The 17,096-nt window shown below is 45.8% G+C and overlaps 1 protein-coding gene across 6 annotated transcripts in view; it reads right to left on the reverse strand.

Moving 5' to 3' along the window:
• Nucleotides 1-2,183: 2,183 nt before the first annotated feature.
• The window catches only part of LOC125429302 (semaphorin-3F-like), a 53,461-nt gene continuing 38,548 nt past the window's right edge, over nucleotides 2,184-17,096 (reverse strand). For 4 of the 6 annotated variants that reach the window (XM_048490299.1, XM_048490300.1, XM_048490301.1 and 1 more), the window contains 3 exons: nucleotides 16,409-16,476; nucleotides 4,726-4,859; nucleotides 2,184-3,039 (listed from right to left, as the gene is read on the reverse strand). In XM_048490299.1, the coding sequence (XP_048346256.1) occupies nucleotides 2,602-3,039; nucleotides 4,726-4,859; nucleotides 16,409-16,476 (640 nt within the window). In that variant the 3' untranslated portion in view covers nucleotides 2,184-2,601. Of the gene's footprint in view, nucleotides 3,040-4,725; nucleotides 4,860-16,408; nucleotides 16,477-17,096 lie in introns of those variants that run through there. The other 2 variants (XM_048490298.1, XR_007243975.1) reach the window with 2 other exon arrangements.

Raw genomic sequence — 17,096 nt, forward strand, 5'->3', positions numbered from 1 at the left:
GTGAGGTTAGAAACTGAGGTGGCTCGAGTGGGTTCCTACCGTCTGCCTTGCTGCCTTTCCTGCTGTATGGGAGGCCAACTGTGGGGCAGAGAGGAAGACAGAATGTGGTGCTTTCTCCCCTTTGGGTCCTCTAGCACAATTTCTAAGTTGTTTTCTACAGCCATTGAGTTCTTCAGTATTAGTTGAAAAGCCTGGAAAGAGCTACACCAGTGGTGTGGGGAAAATTTCCAGACCTTCCTCCCCAGGAGCAGAGTACATACAGTCTTTAAATGAACAGACCGGCAGAGCAACCATTTGGTGGCTGTAGACAGTAAGGAAGAAGGCAGGAACCACAATTGTCAAGGGTGCAAAATCAACACCTCTTTGAATAGTTTTGTAGTAAGAAACCAGTTGGGGAGGGAGCAGAACTGTTAAGTGGCAAAAGAGAAATAGTTGTTGTTTTTTTGTTACCCCTGTAACTCCCAAGTACTGCAGAGGATTTGAAGGAACTACCACTACAATGGCAAATTGCGAGGGTGGGGGATGTCTAGTACAGGCAATTTTAAACCTGTTTGCCTAATCTTTGCCATAGCCGAATCGGTGGAAGTGTTCATGACGAAATACACATAAATATACGTAAACCATGGTGCAGAGTAGTAAGCTGCAGTCAAACCTCTGCTCACGACTGGAGGTCTATCCCAGTGGGAATTGGTTGCAGGTAGTTGGCTCAAGGTTGACTCAACCTTCCATTGTCCCAGGTCAGTAAAATTAGTACCCAGCTTGATGGGGTAAAGCGAAGAGGACTAGGAAAGGCAATGGCTAACCACCTCATAAACATTGTGATGCGATGTCATCTCACAGGTCAGTTACCTGGTTCTTGTCACCTTTATACATCAGTCAACACCATCTCAGAAAAAGTCAGCATGGCTAGTCAGGACCGGTCTTTCTTTCTCAGCCTCTTAGAATTTTGAGTGTGTCAGCTGTGGAAATAGAGAGGTCCAACTCTGGCCCTCCTTTGGCCATCCTGGCAGGAGCTGCTGGGAACTGTGGTCCGTGAATATCTGGAGAGCCAACGTTGGACACTCCCGGTCCAGACAATGTTATAGGTGGGGACTTCTACAGAAGCCTTTTTGGAAGCCTCCGAAGCGAACTGGATGGTGGCCCAGGGAGATCAGTAGCTGGGTTACAAAAAGCATGCAAAGGCTGAGAATAAATGGGCTGTCATTGCAACAGTTAAATGGAGTAGATGTTGGGTTGCTGGCGGAAAATCAATTGGAAGGAGAGTTGGTGCAGGAGGAAAGGCGTTCTTTGTAACCTGCATAATAACTTATGAAATTGGCTAGGTGGTAAAGGTGTATGGTGGTGGTGCTATCAAGTCACAGTGGACTTAACAGTATGTCTGCAGGGTTTTCAAGGCAAGAGACGAACAGATGTGGGTTGTCATTAGCTGCCTTCCCATATTGACTTTGGACTTCCTTGGTGGTCTCCCACGGCACAGCAGGCTTACCTTGCAAGATAGGAGGAGACTGGACTAGCCAAGGCCATCCAGGGCAGGGCAGAAGCTCCAGACACTAAAAGGAGTAATGGATTCAAGGTGCAGGAAACAAGATTCCACCTAAACATTAGGAAGAACTTCCTGACATTGTCGAAGGACTGTTTGACAGTGGGATAGGCTGCCTCAGTGTGATGATGGAGTCTCCTCCTTTGGGGGTTTTTAAACAGAGGCTGGATCATGATCTCCCAAGGGTGCTCAGGTTGTGCATTCCAGTATGGCAGGGGGTTGGACTTAATGGCCCCTCTGGTCTCTTCCAACTCTTTGATTCTATAAACTCCAGTGCCAGGGGAAGAGTTGAAGCAGGCTGGAATATTTTTCCTTATTTTTTTGTTGATTTCACAGAATCTCAAGAGTTAGAAGAGACCACCAGGGCCACCAAGTCCAACCCCCTGCAATGCAGGAACACACAATCAAAGCACTCCCAACATATGCTCATCCAGTCTGTTTAAAAACCTCCGAAGAAGGAGAATTTACCACACTCCCGAGGCAGTGAATTCTGCTGTCGAACAGCCCTGAAGATCAGGAAGTTCTTCCTTGTGGATAGCTTTTAGCACTCTGGAATCCTGACGCACAGCCTCCTGGTATAGGTAACATCTTAGCACATGGAACCTTTCCTGCTTTTCACAAAACCCACCACAGCACCCTCCTGTTGGCATTTTGTTTAGAAAATAAACTGGCATTTTATTCTCTGCAATCCGTTCCTGCAACACAGGGTTAATAATAAAATCATGGGGTTAAAAGTCGAAAGCAGCCCCACCCTTCCCCTACTGTGGTAGGAAAAACCAAGCCAGCCGTGTTAGGGAGTGGGAGGTGGAAATTAGCACTGTAAAAAATAGACTTTAAGCCAAAGCCCCTGGAATCAGCGCTGGTCATTATGTACACCTGTGGGCCCTGGTCCTGTGAAACCCTGGAATTAGCCTGGATACGCAATGCAACACAACACACAGCCTGTTAGCAATAGCGTTCACACTCCTGGGGGAAGGAAGGGTTTCCCCATCTCTCACGAGTCCACTGGAATGTCATTCTCTACCACCACAGATGGTGTCCCCCCAAGGCTCCCGCTCAGCTCAGCTCCGAGGAGGGGAACGGTGGCCTGTCCATGGCTTGGGGCGGTGGTGGTGCTGGTGCCGCCGCCGGCCATTGCCACTCCGGGAGTGCTGGGGGCTGCTTCTGGTCCAATTTGACGAGTGGCGATCGGCTCGATCCCCGTTGGCCTGCTGTTCTGAGTCCCAAGGGGATTGGCGGCCACTCCGCCCGCGGCGGGTGTCCTGGTCTCCGCTGAGCTGGTGCCAGTAGCTCTCGCAAATGCCGAGAGTGGACGGGGCCTGCTGGGTGATGGCCTCTCCGAGCAAGGCCCGGGGCAAAACATGCAAATGCACACGACGCAGCGTGTGGCGGAAACGGTTCTCCGTGCCTATGCACTGGTAGAGCCCGCCGTCAGTGGGAGCCACTGGGCCTAAAAGCACACCCTGCGGCGTTCGTAGGAGCACACGGTCCCGGGGCAACTGGGAAGGAAGAAAGAGCACAATTAAAAGTTCATTCCGTAACTCCCCTGCCTTGTCCTTGTAATCGGTGCTCTCGAGTAACTCGCCGTGGTGGCAGCTTGTATTTCAGTCTGGCAGGCGTTTTTACAAAGATGCCACATAGAGAATACACAGATGGGGAGGGGGTTGTGCACTTGTAATCAAAAGTGAGCAATGTGCAAACTGTGACTGGCAGTCAGGGGGACTTAATAGCTAAACACTTTACTAAATCAATAGCGTGAACCAAGTCCTCCAAACGGGGCAGTGGAACAGCCAGTGCCCCAGACTCCGCAATCATTTATACTTTCAAATCGATGAAAGCAAGGCAACAAGAGAGAACAGCATAGAGAATGGAAGGCCGTCTTTCTACAGGACAAATCCAATGTGCATCGAAAATACCACATTCCCATGAGCCTTGAAGATTTATCCAAGTCAGATAATTACCACATACTGGCAGCTAGTTGTGGGTTTTAATTCGCTTAAAGAAGTCTACATTGTTTTGAAAGTATGAATGATTGTATGCTTTGACATTCGCTTGGAGAGATTAGGGAACAAGTTGTTTCACAGCCCCATTTGTAGAATTTGCTCATACTATTGATTTTGTAAAGGGTTAAGCTACTCAGTCGAACTGACTGCTAGCCATTGCTTGGACATGGTTCAGTTTTGATTTTTATAAATATGTCAGAGATGTACAATTTCTGGAAAACTGGGTGGTGAGATGGCGGAAATATAAGCAATCTTCACTTTGTAAAATCCAAATTTATTCTTCTTCCTAAGAATTTATAACTTGCCATATAAAATGTACTATTTGGGATATTGACAGCATTTTTTAAAAACAGAAATACCTCTTTTCCCTAAGCAAAGCTACAAATCTACCCAGTACTTGAAAGAGCTCGCCAGACTGCTGCGGTCTATGCTACCTTAGCTACAAGTACCTTAATTTTTGTCATCTGAAAAGCAGGAAAAATAAAAGCTGTTAACTAGAAAACGAATTATGTCGTTTGGAAAGAGAATGAATGAATCATTTGGACACAAACTGCCAGTATGTTTGCATATCAAGTTAAGAATTTAATGATGAAAGCACCGTCATTTATTTTTCAAACATGATAGCACAATAATTTGCCAAAACTATTCACATTCAGACAGTAAACACAACTTTGAAAATATATTTGTATATGTCTACAGCATATATAGGAATTTCTATTATCCAGTGCAGTAGTTCCCAACCTGGGGTATGTACCAAAACATTTGGGGGTACACAAAAAAAATTACGCTGTGGGTTTGCTAATATGGGGTACAATTTTAGGGAAATTGGTGAGTGGGTTAGTGAGTGAAAAAGGATTGGGAACCATTCATCTAATCCTATAGATTATCTTCCATAACAAAAAGTTTGGGTATATTTTCTGTGCATAACACCCTGCCTTGGAAAGCATAAGTGTTTTCCAGAATCTCCCAATTCATCCACTGAAACAAACTGAAAAATAACGTCAGAACCCCCCCCCCCCCCCCCCCCCCGAGATGCCCCAGTTTTGCCTTCAGCCTTCAGCTCAGAAAACATCACTGATGCCTGAACTGGGAATTTCCTTTGCCAAGTCAGCTAAGCCAGGAGGCCGGGATATGCCAAGAGACTCAACTTTATTTTCAGCAGAACAGAGAAGAGGAACTTACCACCTTACGCTTGTCAGAACCCTCTGTTTGCACAAGCCACTTGACAGACGCATGAGGAGATCGTGGTTCACACTCCAGAAACACACTTCCACCTTCCAAACCATACTGAACCTGTTCAGGTAACTGCTGTTCTACTAGGATCCAAAACAAAACAAGGTGGAAAATAAAGACAGGTCCACTTAAGTCCAGTGTCCACGTTATATTTCTTCATATAACTGCATACATGCCATTACCGTCAGCACAAGGGCTTATTTTTCAGTTAGTTAGCCCAAGGAAACAAGGCTGCCAAATTTCTAGCGTTATGAGAGCACCGGCTCACTCATATATCCTCATTCCTCCCCCGTACTGTTTCACTAACGCCTGATCTCCCTTCAGTACGGGAAGAGTTTGGAACAGGGGTCCCCAGACTTTTTGAACCTGTGAACACTTCAGGAACTCTGATCCAGGGTAGTGGGTACAACTACAAAATAGCTGTCCTAGGAGGTGAAACCACAGGTACAAGGGAAGCTGGAGTGCAAAGGCGAAGAAAAAAATTCCCCAGGAAAGAGGGGTGAAAATAAAATCAACATTGTGGTGCCATCTGCCACCGAAACACCACTTTTAATCTGCACAGCCAATGGGATCTCCAATGGCCAATAAGAAGCCATGCTTGGCAACAGCCCCATCCATTTTCCAAAGGCACCGAGTCGGCTTGGGGAAAAGTGCCCCCACACACACCACAATGGGGCCCTCTGGTTGAGAAATGCTCACTCCCAGGAGCCGTTTCCCTCTTCTGAGTAGCTTGCATGCATCATTCTTGGAAGAGGCCAAAATTGCCTCCTATTCTGGTGACCCTCCAGTCCAGGAAAAGAAAAGGAGGGACAGCTCAAAGATCAGGTTGAAAAGGAAATGGTCCACATCTATACAGGCATCTGTTAATACACAGAAGAATGCTACGCAAACAGTGTCAGCTTGAAGTCAGTGCAGCCAGGCCGGCAAACGGGCTTCGTGAGCACGTTGTCCTGTCTCTAGCAAAATCAACAAGCATGTTCAATGCTATTCTTCGGGAAGCTGGTCAGTGAGATGCAGACATTTCAGGCTAAGGATATGGAAGCTCTACTAGAAACACTGTTTCTCCTTTTTTACAAAAATTATAATAATAATAAGCCTTTATTTGGCATAACAATCATAACACAATAAAAAACCTGAGATAAAAGGTATACAAATACAAAGGTTTAAGATAGAATATAAATTATTGATTGTGCATCACCTCCAGTAAAAATTGTGCTACCAATTCACAAGTTTCATTGTCAGAATTGTCCAGAAGGAAAGGAAGTCTACCTGATTCTCCCATTTCACTAGGTATCCTAGAAAGAATATTGGAATATTTTGATCTGATATTAGCAGATTTAGGGCAGCAAAGCAGTTGATGTGCCAATGTTTCAATTTGTTGTTCACCACAAGAGCATACCCTTTCACTCATTTCCAAGTTGTTAAATCTACCACGCAATAAAGCGGAGGGGAAAACATTGAAGCGAGCAAGTGTGAGGGCTCTTCTCTGCATTGGATTAGTCAAAAAATACTACAAAAATTATATTCCATTGTTATATTAGCCTCCTACCCAAAGCATGTTCTGGTTATGGGAGGGGGTGTCCCAATAACACTTGCCCTCACTCACAGACAGTCCAGGAGTCTGGTTCTGGTGGGTTTTCCGGGCTGCGTGGCCGTGGTCTGGTGGATCTTGTTCCTAACGTTTCGCCTGCATCTGTGGCTGGCATCTTCAGAGGTGTGTCACAGAGGGAAGATCTCTCCAAGGCCGGGGACCACAGTCTTTTCTGGCCTGCCCAGAGGACGGAGCAGAAGGGGCTGCTGGCTGGGAGCCCAGCCAGCAGGGGGGGAACGGGAGCGGGACAGGGTGGGTGGAGCCTGGTGCCCTTGACCCTGCCCATGTCGATGACGACATAGGCGGGGTGGAGGGCTCTCCTGCTGCCTCGTTGTGAGCTCCCTTGACCCTGCCCAAGTAGTCATCGACATGGGCAGGGTCAAGGGCGCCTGGCTCCACCCCCCCACTGCCGTCTTCCTGTTCATATGGGGGCTGATTTTGCGCCCCCCCCCCGCATGACCAGAAGAGTGGACCACAGGGACAAGGAGGCAAATACGCCACTGGCCCCACCTATGAGTCTCCTTATAGGATAGAAAGGTGGGGTATAAATTCAAACTCCTCTTCTTGATTCTCAAAAGCTCATACCCCCAAATGTTGTTGGTGCTCCTGGACTTGAGCCTTGACCAACACAGCTACCCTCTGAAACTATTTGTGACTTCATTTGGCACCCTTATCTGTAACTGCAAATGCCTGATTTCTCACTTTGGGAAAAAGCAGTTATAAAATCCACTAGAAGCGGAACACAATACACAATAGATGACCTCCGACATCTAGCAAGACCCACTACAGTACTGAATTATCATTCACATTCACACGTTTTTCACCAAAGCATCAATACGTTCTCTCTCAAACACAGACCTCTTTTAAGGCAGAGAAGTGCAAATTCCTGCTCTGATGTTGATACTGTGCAGGATTTGCTACTTAGCTGAGCCCCTAGGACACTGGTTCTCAACCTTCCTAATGCCGCGACCCTTTAATACAGTTCCTCATGTTGTGGTGACCCCCAACCATAAAATTGGCATATATAAAATATAAAAATACCGTTTTCCAATTGTCTCAGGCGACCCTGTGAAAGGGTCGTTCGACCCCCAGGTTGAGAACCACGGCCCTAGGGGAATGGCGGTATATACACTGAATAAATAAATAAATAATTGACAAGAATGGCTTTCTCAGTCTTGTCTTTACTTAGATCCAGTAGTGGGATTCAGCCAGTTTGCACCAGTTCGGTAGAACCAGTACCGAAATTTTTGTTGAGTTTGGAGAACCGGTTGTTAAAAGCATTTTTCAGAGCCCCTGAGCAGCCGGGCACCTTGCCCCCCAGGTGCGCTGAGGCAATAAAAGACCTGGAGCCCCCTCTAGAGGGGTTTCAGAGCAGCACCAGCAAGGCCCCATTCCCCCCTCCTCCACCCCCACAAGAAGCTCTTCAGCAGCAGGTAAGTGGGCAGTGGGGGCGTGGCAGGGGATGCCAACTGGTTGTCAAATAATTAGAATCCCACTGCTGCTTCGATCGCCATTCTATCTTGAGGGGGTGCGGCCAGTTCAAGGTATTTTGTCAACCCCTTAAAAGACATGTCTGTTCTGTCCCAGGGCTGCGGCTGCCACCATCTGGCTCAAGCCCAAGTCCTTATGGCACTGCTGTGGGGAGAGGCGGGTCACCACTGTGGCCGCTGATAACTGGGAAACGAGCCAAACCCTTATGCAGCGATTCGGCATCCCCTTCATTGTCCTGCCAAAGCTGCTATGTGGGTGGCTCAGGGGGGCAACGCCTGGCTGCACTCCGTTACGCTACCCTTCAGCCCGGTCCCACAGGCATTTTGACAAGCACTAAGTCCTGAGAGTCATGGAAGCATCAGGTTAATCCCTTTCATTTTTTCACTTTCAAACATGAGAAGCCCTTCCAGAATGCTTGGAAACAGATTTAAATTCCTGCGCGCAGAACAGTTCTAATCCGGCAGAAGATTAACGATGGGGGAGGTAAAGAATCTTAGAAAGGTCTCTTGTGCACACTGCAGAAGATCAAGGATCTCCAGGCAAAGATCCAGTGGAGGAGAAACTGCTGTTAACTGAGCGATGGCAGCCTGGTAGGGTTTTCAAGGCAAGGTGTGAATGACGCTGCTCTTGGCCTGCCCCTGAGTAGCTACCCTGGGCTTCCTTGGTGGTCTCCCATTCAAGCATTAACCCAGGGCCAACCTCACTTAGCTTTGCAGATTTGATGAGACTGGACCGGTCTGGAGCATCCTAGTCAACGCAAGAGATGAACAGAGGTGGTTTGCCCTTGCCTGTCTCTGCTCAGCAACCGTGGGCTTCCTTGGTGGTCTCCCATGCAAGTACCAACTAGGGCCAACCATGCTTAGCTTCAAATGACTGATGAGCGCGGGCTAGCCTGGGTCATTCAGGTCAGGGTAAAAAGTCCAGTAGTGGCACTTAGTGGCTTCCTTTGATAGGAGATGGGTAACCTGTTCTGACATAACCATCTGGTGAAAGAGGAATGGTAGAAAGTACAGTTCTGCATGCCTCTACAGCTCTGTAACACAGCCACACATACTGAAAGTCTAGGTCTGTGGTGGCAAACCTTTGGCACTCCAGATGTTATGGACTACAATTCCCATCAGCCCCTTCCAGCATAGCCAATTGGTTAGGTTCTAGGTCTACCACAATGGCTCTTTCTCTGCCCCAGGCATTGCTGAGGGACTCCAATGAGCAACGTTCTGCCAGGCCTTTAAGAGGCGTGTCTGGAAGCACAAAGGCAGCACAGAAGTTAACGAGGTCATTAGGATAAATGTGATGGGAATCTCGGTTATCCTGAAGGGAAAGATCTGCCACCCATTTCTGAAGGTCTCCACATTGCAGATCAATCATGGTGCTAGAAAGAGGTGCTAGAAAGTTCTGAACGGTTTCCCTGTTATTCAGCTTTACCACCTGCAGGATAAAAGGAGTATTTTTACAGTTATGAGACCAAACAAGTTCAGAAAAACCTTTTAGGTCCATTGTCCACAGCCCAATAGGGACAGTGAGTCTTTTTGCTGACCTGAAATGGATTTCTGTGAATTGATCTTTACCTCAAAACGTACACCCTTCTTTTCACCTAAATAAGATGTATAAGAACAGTTGAAGTTGGGATTCTATGTGGGCAAATCATTTTGATTGTTTTAAATTGCTGTCAGGGAATTTTATGAAATGTTTTATACATTAATTATCTAAATTACTGGTTTATGACTGTTGTTAAACCATGTCTTGTTAGCCATCCTGAGCTCAGCTTAGGCCAGGGAGGATGGGGTATTAAATACATTTGAAGAAATAAAATAAAAGTAAATAACAAATTGGGGAGTTTACTTATGCTTCTATGGATAAGAAGTCCTCTGTGTGGTTACAGGAACAGATATTACTAGTAGAACTCCTGATTACAATAACATACCTCTAGAACAGGGGTCTGCAACCTGTGGCTCTCCGATTGGCGATGCTGGCAGGGGCTGATGGGAATTGTAGTCCATGAACATCTGGAGAGCCACAGGTTGCAGACCCCTGCTTTAAGAAGGACCATGTTGACCGATAACTGCTTGGCTGCATACACTTTCAACTCAAAGCAATGGGGTCATCACTTCTTATGAACCCCAAAACATCTCCTACCTGTGGGATCATATCATTTGGGAAACTTACTTGGCATTATCTTTCCCCTGGGGAGCCTGGAATCCCGGCTCCCAGTACTGTTACATCTTTTCTTCTCCTACCGCAAAACTTTCTCCCTACTGTGCTCTTATGAAGATGTCTCCCATTGATCCGGCCCAGCTCATTCCCAAGACTTTAAGCTGCTGATTCAAGTTCTGTTCTCCGCCAGCTAAGACAGGATCTCGTTCCCGGCTGCTCTCAAGCACTGAACCCAAGGACAGAAATTCAGTCTTATCTTGCATTTCGTCATAAAATTTGATAGAGCAACTCAACTCTCATCCCAAACCTCAGCAGCTGAACTGGCTATTAGGAATGCATAGTGCAAAAAAACCCCTACGAAACTGGAATTAAGTACACAATATCACAAAGTCACGTCCTCTTAACCTAGAGTATAATACACTGTGCCAATCGTGCCCAATTCTGCTGCAGGAAACGATCATAATGCCTCAGTCGCAGGAAATTATTTCAGTCTGGAGCAAAAGAATTTCTTATGACTGAGTTAATTGTAAGATTTTTGCCGTAGCAGAATTACGAGGACATGACTTGGTGTGGAAGACCTGGGTACCAGTTTCTACAACTCTCCAACAGTTGGTTTCAGTAATAAAAAAAAAAGTTATATTTGCAATTTGTAGTCTGGTAGCTAAACAGTGTATTGGAGTGCTGTGTGGTTTCCGAGCTGCATGGCTGTGTTCTAGTAGCATTTCCTCCTGATGTTTCACCTGCATCTGAGGCTGGCATCTTCAGAGGATCAGCCACAGATGCAGGCGAAACGTCAGGAGAAAATGCTACTAGAACATGGCCATACAGCCCGGAAATCACATAGCACCCCAGTGATTCCGGCCATGAAAGCCTTCGCTAAAACACTGTGGCGGATTCCGCATGGGCCAAAAACAGTGGTGTGAAAACAGTGGGAAAATGGTGTAAAAGGTTTTTAAACCCTTTTTAAACCCTTCAAAACCATTTTAAACCCTTTTACACCATTTTCACACCATTTTCACACTGCTGTTTTTGGCCCATAAGGAATCTGCCTGTATTATTATACAGCTCTTGACCATTGAGGAAGGCCACTTGGCTGAAACATGTGTGTTTTAAGGGTCAAAAAAGTGTCCCATGGGACCCTTTTGTGTATTGTAATTGTGATTTTATGTGTATGAGGTAAGCTATTATGGGTCTTTTACAAGTGTAGATGATTTTAATTTGTAATAAATACATACGTGTTTTTTATATTTAGCAGTTTTATATTTAGTGGCCCCTTGAACAATTTCTTGATCTTTGAGGTCCTTAATATTAGGATTGCATAATCAGCAACCCAAAACAATATTCCTGGAAGTAAGCCCCATTGAATAGATCTGCGAACCACAAGCCCCAGGGGAGTTAAAGGCAACTGACCTCATGCTGTCTGCTAATGTGAATCACTCCCTGGACTGAAAAACCCCACCTATAATACTATACTATCAACCACACCTTTGCATCACAAGTTCCACCCAAACACTTACTGACTGGTTCCTCACCCGGGGACATGACAATTTATAATCCACTAAAACATTCCCTTCTCACTGGACACAGTGTATAACAGACTTCCCGCTGTGATACACCTCTGAAGATGCCAGCCACAGATGCAGGTGAAACATTAGGAGCAAGATCCACCAGACCACGGCCACACAGCCCGGAAAACCCACCACAACCAATCATGCTGTCTTGTTTCACTGTTTCTCACTTGGTTCTCCTGGCCAAAGCAGTGCTTCTGTCCTTGTTCTTCCTGTCTGGTGAAGTCCCCCTCTAGGAAGCTGGGAGAGCCCTTATCTTGGGGAGGATGTAAACAAAGATCACGTGGCAGGGACGTAGGTAAGGGGGGCGGGGGGTTTCTTGGGTTCAAACACCTCCCATTACGTGTCCGGCTTGCTTGAAACAATGCATGGAATGGAACAGCTAGAAAGTCAGCTCAGTCACCGAACCCACCCCATAAAAAATCGATACCTACGTCACTGCGTCACGCCTCTGCCTTTCGATCCTTTCAAGAAACATGCTTCCTATTTTAGATTCTCTTCTTGAGACTGGCACATTATTTGGATGTCCACAATAAGACATTTATTTATTTACTAGCAGGGCCCGGCCACATGTTGCTGTGGCTTATTGTGGTGAAATGGGAAAGGAACAGTAGCAGCAAATCAATTGCAGAGGCCAGCAGTACATGCTCATGCAAACTCGCAGCCTGATATTGTGCGATGACAGTGATGTGTGTGCCTGCATTCCTTGGGGGGGGGGGGAATGGAAAGGCACCCCTCCCACACATCTAGGCTGGCTGGTCATGATCCTTTACCTGGGAGTAAGTTTGGTTGGTGGCAATGGGTGTCACTTCTGAGGATGCAGCCATTCAAAGTATGTCACGGTTGCTGTACCGAGCTTACTCCTGAGCAATCCATGCCTGGTTTTCTTAACTTAACCACAGTATTCAGGGAATCTAGGGTGCCTGGCCCCTCCCTCCCGTCCCTTGCATGTCGCCCCTCCCCGCTCTTCCCTCCCTCCCTCACTTCTCTTCCCTTGCATGCCACCCCTCCCCCACCCTCCCTTCCCTTTCCCTCCGCTAGGGAATCAAGATGCTGGGCCCACTGCCTCCCCTCCCTTGCATGCCACTCCTCACTGTCTCCCCTCTCTCACTTCTCTTCCCTTGCATACCACCCCTCCCTCTCCCTCCCTTCCCTCTCTCTCGTGTGTATGTGTGTATGTGTTTCATTTCCACTCGAGTTACTGCCTATGTGCTGTTTCCACTGCTCATATCTGGCCATCTGAGCGAACAGTCTAGGCAGCACGAACATTCTAAGGGTGACAGTTACACACAGGCAGCTGCATGTCCTTTACCATGGAGCGCCAGGAAAAAGGCATTTTACCTCGGCCAGGTGTGAAATTTCAGGAATGTGAACATCTAAAAACACTCTCGCCTGGCTGACTATAGTGGCTGGGAATTTTCAGAGGAATTGGCCCAGCAGTTACTGAGGTATACTATCATCAACAAAAACACTGTTAGCTTTTTATATATATAGATTGGTATTTATTGTTTAGATTTGTATACCGCCCCATCCCCAAGGGGCGAGGGGCGGTGCTTGAACATTGAACATCAACAAGCCAGCAACCACCCCAGAGACCCTGACTGACAAAGACGAAACTGAAATTGTTAGTGGTTTGTAATTCCTTGGCTTGTCATCAATCAAAAGGGAGACTTCAACCAAGAAATCAGAAGGAGGTTGACGCTCGGAAGGGGAGCTGGGAAGGAATAAGAAAAGATCCTTAAATGTAAAGATGTGTTGCTGGCAACCAAGGTCAAGTTGAATCATGCTGTGGTACTTTCCATATCTGTCCACAGGTGTGAAAGTTGGACTGTGAAAAAAACTCACAGGAACAAAGTTCATTTGAAATGGAATGCTGGAGGAGAGTGCTTTTTACAGATATCCTGGACTGCCAAAAAGACAAATGAATGGGTTTCAGATCAAATCAAGCCTAGAACCTAAAATGACTAAACTGCCGTAGGAAAGAAAATGGCGAGCGCAACTTTGCAAACAGTGAAGTCCTGATAACAGGCATCCAGAACAATATAAATGCTATTTTATCAAAGTGCTATGTTGCCTGGCACAGATAATAATCGTTCTGACGGAAACGGTGTTTAAATAAAGTTTTGAAACACTCAAGAGAATCGGGTTATTTTCCAACATGGACACACGCTGCTCCAACCTCTGCCGGAGCATTTGTAACCCCTGTGTTAAGAATGGGATGACCCAGAAAGGGGTGGACACTGAAAGAAGCAGAAGGCTGCAGAACTCATGAAGTTGAAGGCATACATACATACATAAGCCTTTATTGGCATAATCAAGATGAATACAATGATAATAAAAACAAAAGACCCCAAAAGGACCATAACAGATACATACTATTGGGTACTCTCAGCTATCTCCATAATAAAATTGGCGACCTCTTCACAAAGACTAGGGTCCGAGTTATTCAGCAATAAGGATAACCTAATCAGATCTGACAGTCCAGATTGGAAAAGAGAATATAAATTGATATATTTAGATCTGATTTTAACAAATCTGGTGCAGTGCAAAAGTTGGTGGGCCAGGGTTTCAACCACATTGGATTTGCAGCTGCATAACCTTGCAGATTTTTCTAGGTTAGTAAACCTACCCTTTAATAGGGCAGAGGGCATAACGTTGAATCGTCAATGGTAAGAGCTCTCCTTGCACGGGGGTTCGTTAGAACATAAAGGTAATAAGCCATGCGGTTCTGCTCGAATGGAATTAAGAATTGTGCAGGTGAGCAGGTTTGTTTGGCTGCTAGATGTAAATGTGCAAATTCCAGATCTAGAAGCCGGTCTTTAAGCATATTGAATGCTTCTGAACAGGACATTAAATAGAGTGATTCGAGAGGCAAGCCACTGAATATGATCTTCCTCTCGATTAAAGAGAACCAGGGGTTAGCCTGTGTATCCTGAAGTATCAAGGAGACACGGGAGCATTCAGATGGAATGTAGTGAAGGTGGAGCCAGAATCTGAAGGCTCTAAGCCATGCTTTGAGTTCAAAGGTGTTTTGCCCCAGTTCTAAGCACAAGGCTGCGTAAGGAACGCAGTTTGGGACTACCATTATTTGGTGGAAAAACTTGGATTGAGAGATGTTCAAAGCATGGTTCACTGCTCGGATCCAGATGGGGACCCTGTAAAGTAGTTGGGATTCAACTTTTGTGTTGAAGATCTTCAGTGCAGCCAGAACAAGTGAGTGCCGTCTATAAAAGAAGCAGAGAATTCCAGAAATGCTAGGAGAGGACAGAGTAAGAGCTGGCTTTCGATGCAAGATCCAGGAGAGATTATGCGAAAAGGTGATACCAAGGTATTTAAAACTATAAACCTACTCAAGGGGAACGTTATTTAATTTCCAGTAGTATTTTTTCAAGGATCTGGAAAAAACCATAATTTGGGTTTTCTGATAATTATTAATTTGTTGGAATTGCAGTACTCAGAAAATTGTTTCATGAGCTGCCTCAGACCCACCCTGGAACGTGAAAGCAGGACAGAGTCCTCCGCGTAAAGCAGAATTGATAAATAATGTGAGGAGAGCTTGGGAGCATGAAAATCGGGACCTGTCAGGAGTGGGGGGAGGTCACTCAAATAAAACTGCAAAGATTGTCATGCCCTTATATAAAGCAGTGGTGCGACCGCACTTGGAGTACTGTGTTCAGTTCTAGTCGCCACATCTCAAAAAGGATATTGAAGAGATAGAAAAAGTGCAGAGAAGGGCAACGAGGATGATTGAGGGACTGGAGCACCTTCCTTATGAGGAGAGGCTGCAGCGTTTGGGACTCTTTAGTTTGGAGAGAAGATGTCTGAGGGGGGGTATGATTGAAGTCTATAAAATTATGCATGGGGTAGAAAATGTTGACAGAGAGAAATTTTTCTCTCTTTCCCACAATACTAGAACCAGGGGGCATCCATTGAAAATGCTGGGGGGAAGAATTAGGACTAATAAAAGGAGACACTTCTTCACGCAACGTGTGATTGGTGTTTGCAATATGCTGCCACAGGAGGTGGTGATGGCCACTAACCTGGATAGCTTTAAAAGTGGCTTGGACAGATTTATGGAGGAGAAGTCGATTTATGGCTACCAATCTTGATCCTCCTTGATCTGAGATTGCAAATGCCTTAACAGACCAGGTGCTCGGGAGCAACAGCAGCAGAAGGCCATTGCTTTCACATCCTGCATGCGAGCTCCCAAAGGCACCTGGTGGGCCACTGCGAGTAGCAGAGAGCTGGACTAGATGGACTCTGGTCTGATCCAGCTGGCTTGTTCTTATGTTCTTAATAAAGGTTAAAAAGAGTGGGGGCCATGAAGTTGAAGGAAGTTCTCAAACTACCAGGCTGGGACCTTGATAAGATTATTATAAACTCTTAACACCTTGTTTAAGGTAACTGCAATGTTGTTGGAAACTAGTGGGGAGGGAGATTTTTTTAACATATATTGTAAATGTTAGAATTTATTGTTTTGGGGTTTTTTGTATGTGTAACTGGTGAAGAGTTCTTTCGGGGACCTTCATCATCTCAAATCCAGTACACCAAGCGTCTCTGGAGTTTTCATGAGTCGCCCATTTGCAGGAAGAAATGGTATTATCGGACTGTAACTAGAGGGACGTAAAATGAAACTTAAACAGGACCTGAATTGTTATGTTAAATGCTAACCCTTGATGGGTGTTGTATGTTAAGGAAAAGTAAACAATTTTGTTTAAAAATTTAGTTGTTGCAAAAACTCCTTCCAAGTTCCATCCCACTGAACCCATAAGCTGAGGTGACACATGCACTTGGTTCTTTTTGTTGAACAAAGTGTAGAGAGACTCACCTTTGGCATTAAAGCCCCGGCACTGCCTCAGGGGATCTCCGTGCTTGATGTCTTGACGCCGACTCCTCCTTTACAAGGACAAGAGCCCAAGCTTAGTATTTTCCCACCACAGTTCTAAAGGGAGTGCGGGGTTTTCCCCCCCAAAGTACCACCGCTTGGTACTTGTGGTCATCGCTCCATTTTTACTGCTGGAGTCACAGCAATGCGAATAAAAACAATAAAAGATGAAGACCCTCCAGCGCATCATAAAACAGCAAATGGCCATTACGTCATTTGAGGGGAATCAAAGGAACCAGTCTCTTCCACAATGACCGAGATCAGCTTTTGTGCAGTTGAAGTCACTTTAATACGTTGACTTTTCAACTCAATTAATATCTGACATCAGTGATGTGGTTTATTTAGATCGAGGGTCTGTAACCAGTGGCTCTGGAGCCAAATGTGGCTAGTTAAACAAGAAACCCACATCCTTCACTTAAGGTATATCAGAGGGGTAGGTGGGATGCTACGATAAGATGACCATATGTGAAGGAAACAGGAGCTTCTAAAAGATGCTGCACAGCCAGAGATCCAAGATCAAACCATGCACAATTTATGCCAGTACATGAAAACAATCGCAGGATACTCCTGCCTATATTTTATTACTTATTGTGAGGCCTCACATTCCCATTTCCTATTAAAGGGCTTGCAA

Source organism: Sphaerodactylus townsendi, linkage group LG03, assembly GCF_021028975.2.
Source record: "Sphaerodactylus townsendi isolate TG3544 linkage group LG03, MPM_Stown_v2.3, whole genome shotgun sequence".
In the NCBI taxonomy this organism is placed as follows: Eukaryota; Metazoa; Chordata; class Lepidosauria; order Squamata; family Sphaerodactylidae; genus Sphaerodactylus; species Sphaerodactylus townsendi.